Below are 19,893 nucleotides of genomic sequence, written 5' to 3'. Positions count from 1 at the left end.
GCCGGGGGGGAGGGGGGAGGGAGGGGGAGGAAGGAGGGGGAGAGAGGGAAGGGGACAAGAGGGTGGAGGAGGAGAGGGGGGAGGGGCCGGGGGGAGGAGGGAGGGAGGGGGAGGAAGGAGGGGGAGAGAGGGAAGGGGACAAGAGGCTGGAGGAGGAGAGGGGGGAGGGGCCGGGGGGAGGGGGGAGGGAGGGGGAGGAAGGAGGGGGAGAGAGGGAAGGGGACAAGAGGCTGGAGGAGGAGAGGGGGGAGGGGCCGGGGGGAGGAGGGAGGGAGGGGGAGGAAGGAGGGGGAGAGAGGGAAGGGGACAAGAGGGTGGAGGAGGAGAGGGGGGAGGGGCCGGGGGGGAGGGGGGAGGGAGGGGGAGGAAGGAGGGGGAGAGAGGGAAGGGGACAAGAGGGTGGAGGAGGAGAGGGGGGAGGGGCCGGGGGGAGGAGGGAGGGAGGGGGAGGAAGGAGGGGGAGAGAGGGAAGGGGACAAGAGGGTGGAGGAGGAGAGGGGGGAGGGGCCGGGGGGGAGGGGGGAGGGAGGGGGAGGAAAGAGGGGGAGAGAGGGAAGGGGACAAGAGGGTGGAGGAGGAGAGGGGGGAGGGGCCGGGGGGGAGGAGGGAGGGAGGGGGAGGAAGGAGGGGGAGAGAGGGAAGGGGACAAGAGGGTGGAGGAGGAGAGGGGGGAGGGGCCGGGGGGGAGGGGGGAGGGAGGGGGAGGAAGGAGGGGGAGAGAGGGAAGGGGACAAGAGGCTGGAGGAGGAGAGGGGGGAGGGGCCGGGGGGAGGAGGGAGGGAGGGGGAGGAAGGAGGGGGAGAGAGGGAAGGGGACAAGAGGCTGGAGGAGGAGAGGGGGGAGGGGCCGGGGGGAGGGGGGAGGGAGGGGGAGGAAGGAGGGGGAGAGAGGGAAGGGGACAAGAGGCTGGAGGAGGAGAGGGGGGAGGGGCCGGGGGGAGGAGGGAGGGAGGGGGAGGAAGGAGGGGGAGAGAGGGAAGGGGACAAGAGGCTGGAGGAGGAGAGGGGGGAGGGGCCGGGGGGGAGGGGGGAGGGAGGGGGAGGAAGGAGGGGGAGAGAGGGAAGGGGACAAGAGGCTGGAGGAGGAGAGGGGGGAGGGGCCGGGGGGAGGAGGGAGGGAGGGGGAGGAAGGAGGGGGAGAGAGGGAAGGGGACAAGAGGCTGGAGGAGGAGAGGGGGGAGGGGCCGGGGGGAGGAGGGAGGGAGGGGGAGGAAGGAGGGGGAGAGAGGGAAGGGGACAAGAGGGTGGAGGAGGAGAGGGGGGAGGGGCCGGGGGGGAGGGGGGAGGGAGGGGGAGGAAGGAGGGGGAGAGAGGGAAGGGGACAAGAGGCTGGAGGAGGAGAGGGGGGAGGGGCCGGGGGGAGGAGGGAGGGAGGGGGAGGAAGGAGGGGGAGAGAGGGAAGGGGACAAGAGGCTGGAGGAGGAGAGGGGGGAGGGGCCGGGGGGAGGGGGAGGGAGGGGGAGGAAAGAGGGGGAGAGAGGGAAGGGGACAAGAGGCTGGAGGAGGAGAGGGGGGAGGGGCCGGGGGGAGGGGGAGGGAGGGAGAGGGAAGGTGGGAAGGCATTTTGACGATAGACGTAACAGGTGAGTGTGAAAAATGTCGCCATGTCACCATGATTCCTTCACGAGGCAGAATTATCTGATTTATGTCTATGGGTGTAATTAGATGTTTACAATGAGGAAATCTGATGAAATGCAATTAAAAATTGCTTTTGAGAAATATTGGACAACAAGAGCCTTTAAGGACCTCAGTCAATCCCTTACCCCAGAGCCATCCAAAGAACCTTCTAGAAAAGAAACCTCTCATTTAGTACATCTCTATAGACTACGTTTCTCAAGAGTCCCCAAGGGAATTATTTCTTTAGAAATGTGTTGCGCATTGAAGTTAATAAATAAACAAGTAGACTTACATGTGCTCACCAAACACACACACATGCACACACACGCACACACGCACACACACACACACACACACACACACAAAGCAGCAACTAAGGGAGGTGACAGATGTGTTAACTAACCTTATTGTGATCCCTCACGAGATAAACGAGGCTGAACCAGCACACGCACACCTTAGACTTACGTGACATTATGGGTCAGTGATATCTCAGTAAAGCTGGACCAAAAGAAAGGTGACATTCTCACTTTGTAGATCCCGTGTATGAGGTAAAGACCAGGAAGCAGGACTTCCCCCAGGGAGGCCAATCTGAACCAATATGGCGTCCGCTACATTTTTGTAAGGATCTTATTCATTTGAAAGAAAGAGAGCGTGTGCAGGAGCAGGGGGAGGGACAGAGGGAGAGAGAGAGAGAGGCAAGCCCCCTGCTGAGCAGGGAGCCTAGTGATGCTGGGCTGGATGTGTGGCTTGACACAGGGCTCCATCTCAGGACCCTGAGACCATGACCCAAGCCGAAGTCAGACACTTGACTGACTGAACTACACAGGCGCTCCTAAAACATTTTAAGACCAAGAAGGCTTTATCTCTTCCTGGGGGATGAGTTGTGGTGACTATTAAAACACAGAAAGGAACTATCCAACTCAGGCTCCAGCCAGTTCAGTGGTCTGTTTCAGGCCCTCTCGACAAACCCCACAAGGTCTGGACCTCATTTTAACTAGGAGCCTTACAAATACCACTGGCTTCAAACATGATCCTGCAAAGCCAGTGAAGAAACAGAGACCAGAGGTTAGCAACTTGCCCATGGGCACCTGGCTGATAGCAGAGAAAACCGAATCCAAACCAAGATCTGGGTCTGTGCTCCTTCTACCACCTTCAGGACCAGAGGCCTTTCACTCCCCTGAGAGGGCTTCACAAGAACCACTTTGAGCTCAAAACGAGAAAGGGCCACTCTGCCCAGGGGTTTCTGCCTGGCCTCTGATTCCCCCTGTGGGCGGCTCTGAGCTCTCCAGAAGCATGTTAATCTGAGCCCCCTGGGAGGGGTTCTTCTTCATAGACCTGCTGAGCCTGTCCTCAGCCAGAGGTTAAGAGGATAAAAGGCTTAAAGCATCAAGCTCAGAAGTCACAGATTCAAAGGCAAAAGAAGAAAAAATGGGACAGGACAATTGTTGACAGGAATGTGGATTTGCTAGAAAAATAATCCTGCATCTCCCAAATGCAGAAATACTTGAGTAACGGTCCTAGGAATAATTCTAACAAGGCCTTTTGACAGGGAGGAGGAGATTAAATTTTTTAATTACAACAATTATGGAATTTTATTCTTAGAGACCATGGAGTCAACCTACATGCCCTGAGCTAGAAGGAACCCTTGACTCAGACCGATAAAAATCCTGAATCACGCTGACTTGTAAAAAAGTAAAGGGAATCTGTCTGTCTGCACACGTGGAAAGTCATGGGCCTGAACTGGTACATTAGATCTCTGATTTCTGTGCCATGAATATCGTGCCCACTGGCCATTCATCAGGGCACACAGTCCGTCTTCACAGCAAATGGACCACGGTCAAGGCCCTGGAGATACTCACTGGTGGGTCCCACATGCCCTGCCCTCCCAGAGTCATCCTGGCCTCTCTTTACCCAGCAGTGCTGGACATCCAGGGGGCTTCTCAACCACATAATCCCACTCCCATTCAAAAGTGAGGGAATGAATGAAAAGGACAGCAACTTATTTTAATAAGAGAAGTGAGGAAAAGGATTGTTTCTGACAGAACCAGACAAATCAATTAATTGATCTCTGGCAAGCAAAGATAATTGTATTTCTGAGTCCATTAAGGCACATCGGGGCTGGTTAACTCATTTCACAGGGAACTGGCTGTCGCCGGCCATTAGGTGATGATGGGGACATTGAGGCATAAACACAAGATGGCATTTTCCTTCAGGAAACCCTTGACTTATGACTCAACCATTTTCATTCTGGTAGAGAAAAGGCAAGTGAGTTTGTTCAAAGGGGATCTCAATCCTAATAATTCTGTGAGTGTCTGACCTTAAACATCAGATCTGATAATACTGATGGAGGCCAAGAGATGAATCTCAGCATCAGGGAAAACCTTCACTCAGAAAGAAAGCCAGTTTGATATTGAGCTTTATCTGAATTAAGACTTAAAATGGAATCTGAATACATTTTCAAGGACAAATGTTGGCTCCCTTTTAGCGAACAATATTGGGCATATCGCATGATAAGCACAAATGAGATCTTAATAAATTGATGACTAAAAATGTTTACATAGTGGGGGGTTTATACATGTATACTTTATACTTGTTTGCTCAAGTACTTCTTTATGAGAAGACTGTTGTAAATGAAGTAAGACTTTCCCTTCTGCATTCTGGCTTCCAGAATCCATACTGGAAAATTTACACGGAATCTCCATGGGCTCTTGAGCAAGAGGCATCCATGTGCAAAAGGAGGTAAAGTCCTGTCTCCCCCTGGGGAAGGGGAGATGCCACAGTCCTGCTACAAAGGAAAGGACCTGGGCCTATTCTGTTTGGAAGAAGAGGTTTTCAAGCAAGGCCAAGTTTGCTCAGTGTGTGGACTCCTTCCTTGGGTTCTAACCCAGTCATTTTCCACCTAGGAACCACCTGTGAAACTTTACCAGTGCTGGTGTCTGGGGTCCCACCCTAGAAGTTGTTTATTTAATTAGCCTGGAGGGTGGATGATTGCAGATGATTGCAGCACACAGCCTAGGTTGACACTGTCATGGAAACTTTCTGTGCTGTTACCCCAGACTCAGATGGAGAACACGCAAAGACGTGGTTTTCTGAGCCTCATGACCAGCGATTCTGACTTGGTAGGTCTGGGACAGGGCCAAGGGTCTGCACCTCTAATGGAAGTATAATGGTGATATTCCCACCCATGCACCACACTCTGACATGCAGTGATGTAGATGGTACGTTAGAAATCAGGACGTGTTTTCTCACCATGGGGATCCCCCTAGTTGCAAGAAGTTCTCAAAGAAGCAGAAAGTTCTATCAGGGCAAATATAAGCTCTCATGGATCTCTAAGGAGATGCCAGGCTCTGCCAGGTCAGGCACAGGCCATATAAAGTCAGGTAAGATCGGGTCCCTTAAGGAACCTCAAGCCACTTGACAAGAAGACAAAGCCAGACAGGACATCACCACTATTCCCTTCTGCATCCTGGTCCTGCCCCCCACCATTGATGTCTCAGAACATCAGTGGCACTGACATTAGCATCCTGACAGTCACCAGTCTAACAAGAGACCACCTGCGGTAAGTTCTGTGATCCCCCAGACCCACCTTCGCACTCTTGGCGTCCCCGTGGCCTTCCAGGTGGGCTCTGCTTTCTGACACTATCGAGCCATTCTGTGGTCTGGTCCTCCCGGGTCCTCTGCATGGCTGGCTCCGACCCACTTTTCAAATGACAGCTTTGGGTGATCTCCTCCTAGGACACCTTCTCTGACTCTATGCACAGAGTGGCTTCCCCTGCTGTTTCTCTTCATAGTATCCGAAGTCCATCTTTGTCACAGAACTTCCCCTAACTGGTGGTCATTCCCTGTGTGTGTATCTGCCCCCCGGATTAGCTGGCAAATGCTCTGCGGGCCGAGTCTCTCATCTTCATGTTTCTAGAGCCTTTTACAACAGCATACGCTTACTAGTGTTTATAGGAATGGCGATGTGAGTGGACAGTGGAATAAAACTAGGAGAGGCAGGCTTTTAAAATTATGGGAATGAGGGATTCCTACAAACTGGGCTGGATACAATAGATAAAGATCAGTCAACAAATAGTCTGACATGAGATTATATTCAAGCTAGAACTTAACAGGATAGAATTTTCAAGGCAGATATTACAAGAAGGACATTCAAGAATGATCTGAGCACAGACAATAAAAGTGTAGAAATTTAAGGTCAAGCCATTTAGGCTTTGAACACTGAGCTGGGTGAGAGCATGAGCAAGCTGGAGGGTTGTAAACAGGAAAGCAGGTGGTCCCACTATTCATAGTGACGACAGCTTAGATGGTATTTACGAGGCACCAGGCACCAGGCTAGCTGTTCGCCATATATTACTTCATGCAATTCATACCATAAGACGTCTTCTGATTACCCTGTGAGACTGTGTCATCGCCATTTTACAAGTGACAAAATGGTGGCTCAGAGTGTTTTAAAAGGACATTTTCACCCTCTCAGAGCCTACAAGGGGGCAGAGTGTGGCTTCACATTCAGGTCTGACCCCCAAGCCAGGTTCCCCAGTGCCTCCCTGCCCCTGCCCTTTCTATCAGGATGAGGCCTGCTGCCAGGCATGGGCTGACAATTCACAGTGCATGTTGGCTGGTTTCAGGAGATATTTTCCCTTGGAGAATTTACTTCAGTCAATATAGACTCTGGAGAAATGCAACTTGACTGTTTGCTCAAAGCAAACTCCACCAAAAGGCAATATGCATTCTGGGACTAGAAAAACCATCCACAAACGTAAACGTACGAGAAGCAAGTAATCTCCGAATGGGGCCGAATCTCGTGCAATATTCTCAGTTCTGCATCCACATGCCTTTGACACATCTCACAACGTCTACCTGACCAGAAGAGACAGTGATGATCTGGAACATCGGATGGAGGTATAAGGGGCAAGTCTCGTGATCCGAGAAACTGCTGAAATGTGGATACCCACAGTCAGATTCGGTGTGAGGAAGGACATTTTCCCTTCCTCTGCAATCCCTAACTCTAATTTTTACCTCCCAAGGACCTTTGGAGCACATCCTCAGACCCAAAAATGGGCCAGCCTCCCCAAAGCTGCCTTCCTTTTCTTCAATGACACATGGAAATCCCCAGTTTTCTTTCATGGGGGGTGCACCCCGCCCGCTAGGCTTAGATCTGTCATCACTTCCTCATGGAGTGTCTGCTGGGTAAAGGAACTTCATCTCACCATGAGCATGGTTCCTGTGGGATTTGGAGCAGGAAAACCCTTGGTGATAGAGCTGTATGGACCACAGCTGCTGGGCGCCCCTCCGAAGGATGCAGAATCCTGGCTGATGCTGTACCTAGCCTGTCCACGGCTCTCTGCAGCCTTGACCCAGGGGACTGGGAACTCTTGCCTTCAAGATCTTACTGCTGGCAGGACTCTAGAGATCTTAGAACCCACTCTGTTCTTGTTAGAGCTCTGCCTGCCTTCATCCAAATGATGTCCCAGCCTCATGGCCAAGGCTGCTAGGAAGCCCACCATAAGTATGCTCCATCCTAAGATGATGCCCTCATCCACATCAAAGTGACAACACCGTGAAGGGTTGGCATAGAGAGCAGGAAGAAATTTCTGAGAGCCTTTGTTCCACTAGACCCGTGGTCACCAACTGCCGATGAATTCATACTTACAGTAACAACATCTTCAAGCATGCAACTCCAATATACGTATATTTATTTACAATCCCATACCCATATGATTGCATAATCCTACACAATATTCATTGCAAGCATAAAGAAGGATCTTTTAAAAGTGAGATAAGGAATTCAATAATACTTGTTTTAAAAATTAATTACTTTTTCTATTAAAGGAACATATAGCCTTTTTGCTCTTACTAAAAATATGCATATAACAGTGATTCAAAATTCTGGTTTTAATTTAGTCTAATTAAATATTAGACTTCAGTGCTGAGCATGGCTACACAAGATAACTCTTCAAAACACACAGACCTAGAGGATCTTAGGCAGGCAGAGCGAGTCATAGTTTCCTCACTCGTCTGGTAAACTCCTTAACCAACTGCGCAGGGCCTTCTTCCAGTTTTGAGTGTGTTGAAATGTCCTGCTTCTGGTAACAGTTTCATACAACACTTGGTCAACACCTGAAGCCCCAGAATACCATTAGGATTAGGTGTATCATGAAGAATTACAGTTACAACTCCACATATCAAATAGTTCTTTACATAAGTTCAGATTTCTAAGCCTACTTATTTTTGAATCTGATCAGCTTGCTATTCCATCCCGGGGTGCATGTGTGAACACGCTGAGCAGGAGAAGACCAGGGTGGTGCTATCTTTTCCTGCTGTTCACCATACTTTCATTAGCAATATTACCTTTGATTCATGATGGCTTTACAGTACTTATTTTTAAGCCACTTGCTATTTTATGAGGGTTAGTGTAATTAAAGGAAGAAAACAGTTTACGGATGTGTATACCTGTCCAGTCCCAAACTGTAGTATCTGGCAATGTGAGGGTGATGTCATCAACTCGTCTGTACTGTGGGAGGCCCTTTCATTTGATGCCAGAGTCATGACTAAGTGCCATATGGACACAAATTTCTCCAGGGTCATTCTGGATTCTAATTATTAATAGAGCTTGATTTCCCTTTGATTTTTTAAAAAGATTTTATTCATTTATTTGTCAGAGAGAGAGAGAGAGCACACACAAGCAAGGGGTGGGTGCAGGCAGAACAGGCAGCAGGAGAAGCAGGCTCCCTGCTGAGCAAGAAACTCCATGTGGGACTCGATCCCAGGACGCTGGGATCATGACCTGAGCCAAAGGCAGCGGCCCAACTGACTGAGCCACCCAGGCATCTCTTCCCTCTCATTTTTGATGAAAAGAATTATAAATGGAAGTTGTAAAATTTTCTTCCCACATCTTGATGGATGCTTCGTGTAGCCCTGGGGAGGGGGGAGGAAGCCCACCCTGGAGACCAAGCTTACATCATAGAAAACAAGCAACTCAGCCCCAGAATCCCCCTCTATTATGTTAGAGCTTCAGATTTTTCCATCCCCCTGATCCCAAGTTACCCATGGGGCAAAGTAAAGACACTACCACTCAGGCTACGGTTGGTGATGAGGATTTAGGAACTCATCAGTAGAAGTGTCTAACACATCATAGACACATGACACTCTCCAACGTGAACAGGAGAATGGGGATAGGTACCAAATGGGCTCCAGGAAGCAGTAACCAAGCCAGGACTCCAGAAGCCGGGCCCTAAGCCCAGAGTCTTCTCACTACACCGCAACTTCTGATCAGGTGAGGATGGTCCGACGGATGCTGACAAGCTTCTGGCGGATGCCCAGATCTTTGCTTCCTGAAAATTCAGCTCCAGAACCCCAACCAGAAATGAGGGCCCCCGTGCCTGGGACATAGCTGGTCCCAGGATCATTGCCCGTTCCCCGCACTGCCTGCTTCAGGTCACCCACCAACATGTCCTGGCCACTGAATCTCCTCACAGAACAAGGAGCCAACACACAAGGCACACTGGAAGCAAAGACTCCAACGATCCTTCTGAACCTGGAGACGGACCCAGGCGGCAGAGGGTGAAAGTGTGAGATGGTCTCTACTTCTCCGCCCTGAGTCTAGACTGTCCTTGCACTTGGCCTTGGCCACCAGAAGGCCCGGGAAGCCCCTCTGTGAGTTTGCGGCTCCCTGGCAGGATGTCGTGTGTGCTTCCACTCCTGCCCGTAGGGCTCATCTGCCGCCTCCCAGCCGAGGGCCCAGACCTGGAGCAAACCACGGCAGGGGCGGCCAGGCCCGTAATCCAGCTCACCCTGCCTGCCCCTCGGAATCCACAGCGGAATGGAAAGCTGCAGTTTGAAGGCACTACGGTTAAGGTTCAGGGTACTCTGTTCCGTGGCAAAAACACACCAATAGATGGAACCACTTAAAAGCATCAAGTTGAACAAAGATCAAAAAGCTTCAGGCTTTTAAAATCAAAAGCTTGATTTCCAAGTAACCTTCCTCCTCTCTCCCGGGGACCTCCCCCTCCTCCCTTCTCAGACTTGCGTTTCCGGACCCAGGAGGCCACTGGCAGCTCATCCGCAATTCCTGTCGAAACCAGTTAGATCCTGTATTTCCCAGTGAAACAGCCCAGCCCCTTCCTCTTACGGATTTCAATTTTGAAGGCTGTGGGCTGCCGGCTGCCTCCTTCCGCCCCGCACAGCAGTAGAACTAGTGTTCCTCTTTATCCCTAACCCTGTCTCGGGTTGTATTCTGGCTCTGAAGCATGGACGTCAGTTTTCCACAACACAGATACCTCCTATTTTGCACTGTTAACTTGAACACATCACCAATGCAGTCTCTATGAACTTAGGTTTCCTTGTCTGTAACCCAGGGAAAGCAGTGGCTGCCCCGGGAGAGCCCAGAGCCCTCCGGTGGGACTAGATGCTTCACATACACCATCCACATGGTTATTATCTTGTATGCTTCGTGTATTATCATGTATGCTTCACACGTACCATCCACGTGGTTATTATAGACCTTGAGAGGAAGGTCTGTCCTGAAGACCTATTGATATGTGATCAGCACCAAATTCAGCGCATCCTTAAAGACTACAAGCAACTACATTTTAATTCTTTACTTAAAGAGCACATCATAAATTTTCAGTCCTTGAGAGATCTAGGCACAGGTATTAGGTATGATACACAGTTTTGGGGAAATGGGCCTACAAATATTGATCACAAAGACCTCTTATTGTCAGAGCTATACAAGCAAGCTTCATTTCCAATAAATTCACTTCCCAGTAAAACTAACCAACATACATCACGGGAAGTGGAACCCAGAAGAGCAAAGGTGGACAGGAGAGCAGGAGGGAGGGAGAAATTCACATGCTCAGGCCTGCCAGTGTGGGGGTGATTTTCAACCTCACTAAACGTTTGGATGTTCCACTTGGCAGGAAAAATAATGAAAATCCTTTTCTTGTTAATCCAAAATGTCCTACCTCCTGTTCTTAACCTCTATTTCCTGCCAGGAGAAACACACACATACACAGAGGACCCTTGAACAACAATGGGGTTCGAGGCACCCACCCACAGTCAAAAATCATGTAGGACTTTGGACTCTCCCAAAACTTAACTACTACTAGCCTACTATTGACCAGAAGACTTACTGATCATATAGACAGTCAAATACACATATTTTGTATGTTGTATGTATTACACACTGTATTCTTAACCTAAAGGAAGCTAGAGGAAGGAAAATGTTATTAAGCAAATCGTAAGGAAGAGAAATAACATCCATAGTGCTATGCTGCATTTAGAAATCCATGTCTACTGGACCACACAGCTCACACCCGTGTCGTTAAAGGGTCAACCATGTATGTATGTACACACCAATAGATACAGAGATGCATACTTACCCTCTCTGAAAGAGATCCACATTATAAAATTTATGTAGCTCTACAGAAAACTCAACCGTTCCTTGTACTTCAGACATGATCTTTTTGGTTCATTACCTGAAAAAAAAGAGAGAAATTAAGAGCTTGAGATCCCATCAGCCAAACACAGAAAACCTGGGCTTTCACAGGGGAAACCCAATGTACTTGACCAATGGGAGCATGGTGCATCCATTGGATGTCATCATTGAGAGGTTCCCTTTACAGGAAAAGACACAGAGACAGAAGACACACTTAACTGTCACTCAGCTCACTCCTCAAAGGACCAGACTTGGACCCAGTTGTCCTAATCCTAAAGTGGGGCTAGCCCACAGCCCCTCCTTACCTGTCAGTGTCATGGAGGCAAAAGCAGCCCAGCCATGTGTGCAAGGCCAATGGCCAATGGAGAGAGTCCCGGCTCTCCCACTTTCTACCTGTGTGACTCTGAGCAAATCACTTAGCGTCTTCTCTATAACACGACTCCTGGTAATAGCACAGAACAGATAAAGGGTGGACGGATTAAATGGGTCTACCACACAGAGCGCTTTGCACAGTTCCTGACATGCACAATGATTAATATCAGTAATTGAGGGTGACTTTATCACAGTTAGCATAAATGCCATCTTGTAAGGGCTAAGGGGCCTGGAGTGGCAAAGCCAGATGTGCTCTCCACTGAGCATGGGAAACAGAAGGACTGGGTGCCACTGCCCAGCAGATATTGAGCCCAGCTCGAGGATGCTCATTTTCCCAGCGAAAAGACCTGAGGGCCAAAAACAAGAGGGCTGGATGGGGAAGAGGCAGGGGACAAAATTAAAACAGTGCAGGTCTAGGAAGAGAAATGAACCAAGGGGAAGAAAGACTCAAAGTAGGCTGAATTTTCTGAGGGTATGAGGTTGTCTAGACACCAACGATAAGGAGGAAGGGAAAGAAACTGACTTTTATGGAGCAGCTACTATATACTCTTAGGGCTACATGAAGTATTTTCTGTAAGTTGCCTAATTTTGACCAAGAAGAAGTTTGTGATAAAGTTTCTTGCCTCATAATGTAGATGAGGAAAAGGATCAGAGAGGCTCTAATCTAAAGCCACTTTCCTCTTCTAGAATGCTCTAGTGGTGTGTACTGTGGAAGGTGTCTGCACTCCTTCCAAGCCTCAGTTTGCCGCCATGTGTAATGGGACGATACAAGCTACGTAGGATGAGTTCCCCTAGAATAGGAGGTAATTACTTGCAATGAGCAGGTTCTTGGGGAACCAGCAGGTTCTCCCCGGACAGTGACTGGCATGAGGTTGGGAAAGGGGATAATGAGACAGAGGGAGGAGGGAAGCCAAGAGGAGATCCAGTCTCTCCTACCTGGCACCTAGGTCTCCTTTGAAAGCCTCTCTTCCCTCTACTCCCCTGATGCCTCAAAGAACAGAACACCAACACTGGGGTTCAAAGGACAACTTCACTGTAGCCAGTGGGGTCATGCCAGGCCAGCTCCCAAGAATAAAAACGCAAGAGATTAACGTGGCCTTGACTGCGCGCCTTGGCTCTGACACGGGTGCCGCACAGGGAAGCATTTCTGAAGATGCAGAATTCGGCTGGCCAAATTAAAATGCAGCAGATCCCAGAACACAGCCTCTGTAAATCCTATAAGCGGAACTACAAGCTGGCACACCCGGAGAAGTCTGGCTCCCAGAATGCACTGAAAACCAATCTCCGTAATGGGAGAGCCCTGGAGGTGCACACCGGAGCCGGTCAAGGTCAGAACCATGCACCCACCTCCCAGGCCCCAATTTCAATGTCGAGGCACTTCCAGTAAGAGCTGGACAGGGGGCCAGCAAATAAAGCCACTCTGCACCTAATTTCATTATCACGTGAAACATGGGGACAGCTGCCTCTTCCCTACTTCCGTCTCCCGTGCTCAGTCTCCCTCCTTAAAATACCGCAGAGCCAGCAAGCCGTCTGACCCCTGCTCGCGGTGGCAGATCAATAATTCCTGACCCTCCCAGATCCCCGACTTGGGGAGGATGTGACAGAGTAAGGAACGGAGGGAAAGCCAGAAGAGCACACACTAGCCCTCCAGCCTACTGCACACCAGACACTGCTTGGGGGCGGCGGGTACGTATGTATTTCACGCCCACCATGAAACACGTCTGCAGCGGGCAGTCCCGGCGCCCGTCCCCCAGGAGGCAGCCACACCGTACAGAAGAACAGCACCGACCCAGGAGCTACAGACACGACTTTCCCATCTCTGGCCCTTGCCGGCAGAATGGCCGGGACAGTCTTTTTCTGGAAAATTAGTCTTTAGAAGAAAAAATACTTAGTGCATGGAGAATACCATGCAGAACATGGTTTTCTCCTGGGAAGATGTGCCCTCGTGCCCTCATGACCTACTGCTCAGGACACATTAGCTGGGACACGTAAATGCAAACACAGCTTCTGAAAGGAAAGCTACCTGTTCGTTTTAAGGTCATGTGATTTATTAAAACCCCAATACCAAGTTAGTCCATGAGGAAGATGAGTTCACATTTAAAATACCAGTTTTGGGGCACCTGAGTGGCTCAGTGGGTTGAGCCTCTGCCTTTGGCTCAGGTCATGATCTTGGGGTCCTGGGATCAAGCCCCACACTGGGCTCTGCTTCCAGCACAAAATCTGCTTCAGATTCTCTCTCCCACTTTCTCTGTCTCTCCCTCTCAAATAAATATATACCATCTTAAAAAAGAAAAACTCTCCATATTGATTTTGCCAGTAATTGTACATGGTCCAATTGGCAGAGATCGCAGGAATCTGTAGGAATCCCAAATTATCAGCTTGGGGCCCAGCCATCTCCTCTGCCCTTTCTATCTGAGCAACAGAGAGAACCTGGTCAGAGGAGGGGCTACACGTGGGGCCCCAGGTCAGCAACCTCAGCATCACTTGTTCTGAAAGCAAAGTCTTGGGTGTCCCCCTCAGGTCCGCTAAGCCAGAAATTGTAGGGACGAGACTTGGGAAAGGAGTCCGCGCCCTCCAGGGAACGCTGATGCCAACACCCTCTCAGGACCGCGGGTGCACAGTCGAGGGGCTGCAGTTTCCCAGACCCGAGATCACCAGCTGCCCAGGGGCTGCCTCGCCTCGGGCCCCTGCGTCGCTGGATCTCTGTCCCTCGGCCCCTCCGTGTGTAAAGGACTGCCTGCGCCGTCCGGTGGTTCTCATGATCACCAGAGATCAAGCACAGGGAATGGCCGATACGGGTTAGAGCACACACACACAAGACAGGCATTTTTAAAAATACAGGCCAGATTTAATTTAAAAAATGTCCTACTGGGCAGGAAGATGCCAGCTCTGTGGGAGGAAGTGCCCCGTGACAGCGTCTGTAAATAGACAAATGGCTCAAAGAGCGGGCGCGGCGGTATCCCCATCGCCCCCATGGTAGAATCCACCGGCTCCTCAAAATACACAGGGTGTGGACGACTAAGGGGTGCATTATGGATCCACGGCCGAGTAAGAAATAACCCAAGCCTCCCATGGGCACAGGACCGACAGGTGACACACGCTCGTACGCTCCCCACTCACATTACACTCATACACCCAGGGCACACTCAGACACCGGCACACACACACCAGGTGTACACACATAACACACACACGCCAACACATGAGACCACATGGCATATATAACCCCATCACACGCAACAGGCAACACACCCGACCCATGATACACACAGGCAGCACACCCACCCCACGTGCACCAGAGACGTCTCTGCACTAACTTCCTGCTACAACCAGCAACCGCTCCCAAGCTGGAGACTGCGATCATCCGACCACATCTGCAGCCCCGAGAGGCTCAGCTCCCTGCATGCATTTCCTGAAAGGCTCCTGCACGCCCAGGCGCTGCCCCTGTGAGCTCAGGGCTGGGACGGGGCGATCGAGGGCCAGTGGAAAGGAGAGGGAGGAGCACGGGGAGGGAGAGCCCTGGATGCTCGGGGAGGGAGAGCCCTGGAGGCTCGGGGAGGGAGAGCCCTGGAGGCTCGGGGAGGGAGAGCCCTGGAGGCTCGGGGAGGGAGAGCCCTGGAGGCTCGGGGGAGGCGCCCCTGGGAAGGCAGACTTGTGAGTGTTGAGGCCATGCCCAGTCCAGGGTCACCCATGAAAACCCTCCTCCGCTTAAAAAGCGAGAAGGGATCCGTGCATCTCGATGTTTACGGCAGCGTTATCTACGATAGCCCGACTGTGGAAAGAGCCCAGATGTCCCTCAGTAGGCGAACGGATAAAGAAGATGTGGCTCCTACACAATGGGATATTCCACAGCCATCAGCAAGGACGACATCTCGCCATTTGCCACGGTGTGGACGGAGGGAGAGTGTATCACGCGAAGCGACATCGGTCAGAGGAAGACAACTATGATGTCACTCCTACATGAAATTCATGAAACAAAGTGAATAAGCCCAAGGGGAAAGAAAAGAGAGAGAGAGAGAGAGAGAAACCAGAAACAGACTCTGAAGCCTGGAGGACAAACTGGCTGTCACCAGAGGGGAGGGAGGGGCCGGGAGGGTGGGGGAAATCGGGGCCGGGGATCCAGGAGGGCACCGGCTGGGACGAGCCCTGGAAACCAATATTACCCTGTACATTCACCAACGGGGATTTAAATAAAAACGTTAAAAACAAAAACTAAGGAGAGCTCCCCGGCAGGTCCTCAGGGCCTCAGCAACGGCCCGCCGGCCCTGCTGTTTCCCCGACACGGACTAAGACCCCTCCTCCAGGCAGCGGCGCCACCGGCCTGCACCTGGGTGGGGCCAGCTTGCACCTGGGGAGCCTGGTGTAGGGACGTGCCCCCACAGACACAGGCGAGGGTACGGGAAGGACCCCGATGCGTCTGGCAGGGATGGCGGGACACGAGCTTCAGAGAGGCCTTCCTTGTGGGTCGGGGAGAGAACAACGTGGGTCTCTAGGGCACCGCACACACACATGCTCTGCACCAGCTGGCCGGGTCCCACTCACACCGGGTGCCCTCGAACCTGCTGCTGCCTTCCCCGGGCCTCATCTTCCTCCTCTGTAAAATGGGAGTCATCATCACACTTTCTTCATGGCGGTGTTAAATGAAAGATGTTAATACACGTCAGGCATTTAGAACCTGGCATAGAATGGACCCCGACAAAAGCTGGCCAACATTAATTTTATTCCGGGAGGCAGAGCGGGAACAGTGCGCCCTGGAGTGGCCGCCCCCCTGGCTTCACATTCGTACCGAGCAATCCTGATCGGACACCCCACCTCACACAGGCCCGCCCTTTCTAGGAGACTTCTCCCAGCACCTCTGTCCCCGACAAGAGATGGGCCCATCTCCTGAAGCAATGAACTTCCCACCACTGGGAGCAGTCCAGGCACAGGAGGGGCCCTGCTTCAGGGATCCAGGCCCCCGAATTGTGTTTCAGTGACAATGAAATTCCCTCTCAGCCTCAATGTCGTAAGACCCCATCAGCCCCAGGCAGAACATGTTTAGCCCAGATCAACAAGGAACAAGACAATGGGTTCGGAAGAAAGCAGAGGAGACGGAGTGGAAAACCACTACAGGCTTTGCATGGCCTCTCTGAGCCCAGATTTCCACATCTGTATGTCGAGGGAAAACCAACGAAGAGAATGATTTGTGAAGATGACTAATGAAAGGGATTTTTTAAAAAATCAGGAAACTGTTTTCAGTGTCAAATAGGGTCTTATTGAAGTAAGGAACAGAAACTATGTTGGAAACATGAGCACATTATTTATCCTTCCTCGAGGGTGGAGATGTTTAACGTCCTTGAAAACAGGAGGTCGTGTCTCTCCGTGGCTTTCTGAGCACTCCACGCCCCGCACGGCGGCTGAGACGCCGTAGACATTCACAGATACATGTGGAATTAATGAACACGGGCGATGCCGGCACCCCGAGCTGCAGCCGGAGTGTGAGCGTGGAAGGGAGACCCATCTCCCCGAGGGAAAACAGCAACACGACACACACGCCGCACCGCGGAGGGGTGTGAGCACAGGTGTGGATCACGTGGGAAAGAGCGCCTTCGTTGCGATCACAGATACTGACGAGGCCGGCCCGGTGAGCCCTTCCAGACAGGTCCAGCCCTGAGGACTGGCACCGGGCTCTGACCACGAGTCATGACACGCACAGCCTGAGGTGTCCGGCAAGAACGCGTGCAGGGCTGGGGAAGGACGTCATCCCAATCTCTCCATCACCGCACGGCAAGGACCACACTGTGGGGAGCCCAGCCTTCCTCAGCATTGGGGACAAGGACCTTCCCCCACAGAACCCCAGGAAACACACAAAAACACATTATTGGGTCCTACACCCAGACCTCCTACTGAGACTCGGAAAGGGATGGAGAAACACTTGTGCTAAAGGGAACCCTGGTGCACCTGCTTCTCATGCCAGCTTGGATGGGAAAACCACGCACATCGCCAAGTCCTGAACCAGAGACCAGAGAAATGCTATCTGCTGTCTATTTGAGTGACCTACGGAGGGCAAGGAACAAATACTGGAGGCTCCTCCTTCAGAAATGAAGCCACTTTTCTTTCTTTTTTCTTTTTTAACATTTTATTTATTTATTTGACGGAGAAGTAGGCAGAGAGACAGGCAGAGAGAGAGAGAAGAGGAAGCAGGGTCCCCACCGATCAGAAAGCCCGACGCAGGGCTTGATCCCAGGACCCCGGGACCATGACCTGAGCCGAAGGCAGAGGCTTTAACCCACTCAGCCACCGAGGCACCCCTGAAGCTCCTTTTCTTACAGGGCTTCATAAAGTGGTCTGGATGTAGCAGTCGCCGTGTAGAAAACGGTAATTCTGAGAGGCATCTGGACCCGGGCCTTCAGGGCAGGGCACACGTGTGTGTGTGTGTGTGTGTGTGTGTGTGTGTGTGTGTGTGTGCATGGGTAAGATCACTGGGTCTGGGACAAACAAGCCAGGAGCCAAATCTCTGTTCTACAGTTAACTGCACGTCACCAAACTCTGCAAGCTTCCGTGGCCGCCTCTGCGATTCAGAGAGAACTCCTTACCCCAGGGGGGTAACACACCACAGGTGTCAGTCCCAGCCCTCCAGGGACACAGAAGGCTAAAGTCACCGAGAAGAACTGTGAATGCATTCAGTTCCTTGTAGGAATTCTTCCTTTTGAATTTGCTTTTGCTTTCATCATCAGAGTTCACTGAGCTTTTCCTTTCTGGGTGTTTGCTGCCCTCCGGTCGTAAGCCACTCTGATCCAGAATGGGACCGTCAAAGACACGCAAAACTCATGGTGTGGGAGAGAGAGAAATCTCGTAGCCTCTTCCAGAGAGCCGCAGCCCCGGTCATGGGACCAGGAGATAGAAGACTCCCCAGTCCCTGAACTGGAGGCCCAAGGACTGGCACCCAAGCTGGGGGAGGGGCCGCCACCCACCCAGCTGTCTGGTGTGGACCAGACATGGGCCTGGAGTCCTCCTGTCCTCTCCCCGTCTGCTGTGGTGTAACTGAGTCCCCCAGCATCCACATGACGACACCTAGCCCCCCAAGTGAACTTTTTGGAAGGTGAGGCCTCTGGGAGGTCATGAGGGTAGAGCCACTGTGAATGGGATTAGTGTCCTTACAAAAGAGACCCCAGAGGGCTCCCTTCCCCCTCTGCCAGGTGAGGACACAAGACATCGGCAACAGACCAGGGCCCTCGTCAGACCGCGCTGACTCCTGACCTTGGACTCCCCGCCTCCTGAGCCATCAGAAACACATTTCTGTGATGTGTAAGACCCCCAGACGGGTATTCTGCTCTGGCCTGCGGGGATGGACAGAGACCCCCCCCAAAGACAACCCGTCCTGGCCACCACTAGCATCTCACATCCAATCCCTCCTCTCCGTCCCCAAAGCCGCCACCCTGTGGTCATCCTTGTCCTCCCCCTGTCACCTGGGAGGTCCCCCGCCCCCCGCTCCCGGGTCATAGCTGAGCCCGAATCGTCTGAGGACCCCACAGATGCGGGGAGCGAGCCAGAGCGTCAGGTGCTAGGGCCAGACACTGATCTTCGGCCAGTCCCTGGCGGTGGACGATCACTCAGCAGCCAGCGGTCAGTATCTTACTTCTGCCTTCAACCCTACTGGCAGCAGTTCCAAAGGCCGCTCATGGCACCCAGGCGCACAGCCTTAGGTCCTCTCTCCTTTCTTTTCCAAAGCGCTGGGTCCCCGGAGACCTGGTCTCCACGTCCACTAACTCCACTAACGCTGAGTAACTGGGCTTTTCTTACGGTATTCCCAAAATGTCTCATCAGTTATTTGCATGTTTCCCATATGTTTTATACCATTCTCAGTGGCCTCTGAGGACACTTGCTAAAACTACTCAGCCCACCGTGGTCCCCCATTACCCGTGGCTTTCCTTTCTGTGGCTTCCGCTGCCCGTGGCCAGCTGTGGTCTGGAGGCAGAGGTCCTCCTGCAGACACACCGTCAGAAGGTCAGGGCGGCCTAATGCTCCATCACAGCGTCCGCGCCGTCCTCACACTCCCTCTCGTCACGTGGGCCCTTTGCCAGATCTCACCATCACAAGAAGATGGCACACACAGTACGCCAACCACGTTCCCATAAGCTGTATTCCAGCATTGTTGTGACTGTTTTACGGTGTTGTTAGTTATTGCTGTGACTCTTGCTGTGCCTAATTGATCCACGAAACCTTGTCACGGGTATGGACGTACAGGGAAAAACACAGTCGACAAAGGGTTTGAACTACCAGAGGGATCCAGGCATCCCCTGGGGTCCTGGAACATGTCGGCCACGGATAAGGGCGGAGACAGCTGTATTCTGGAGGAACACCGTGATTTCAACACCTCACCAGATGCCGTGTAGAAACAAATCCTTGTACAAACACATCTCCCTTTAATATGTATCTTTTCTTTTAAAACATCCATCTTCAAAGTGCTTGGCCTTTGAAAGATTAAATGAA

At 51.8% G+C, this 19,893-nt stretch overlaps 1 protein-coding gene across 1 annotated transcript in view; it reads right to left on the bottom strand.

Moving 5' to 3' along the window:
* Positions 1-19,893, bottom strand: part of FAM135B (family with sequence similarity 135 member B) — a 279,227-nt gene that overhangs the window by 168,205 nt on the left and 91,129 nt on the right. Inside the window, exon 2 of the mRNA XM_059165554.1 lies at positions 10,994-11,089. Within this exon, the coding sequence (XP_059021537.1) occupies positions 10,994-11,070 (77 nt within the window). The 5' untranslated portion in view covers positions 11,071-11,089. The remainder of the gene's footprint in view (positions 1-10,993; positions 11,090-19,893) is intronic.

Source organism: Mustela lutreola, chromosome 3, assembly GCF_030435805.1.
Source record: "Mustela lutreola isolate mMusLut2 chromosome 3, mMusLut2.pri, whole genome shotgun sequence".
NCBI classification, from domain to species: Eukaryota; Metazoa; Chordata; class Mammalia; order Carnivora; family Mustelidae; genus Mustela; species Mustela lutreola.
The sequence above is the reverse complement of the archived record's forward strand: the minus strand, read 5'-3'. Positions and strand labels throughout refer to the sequence as shown.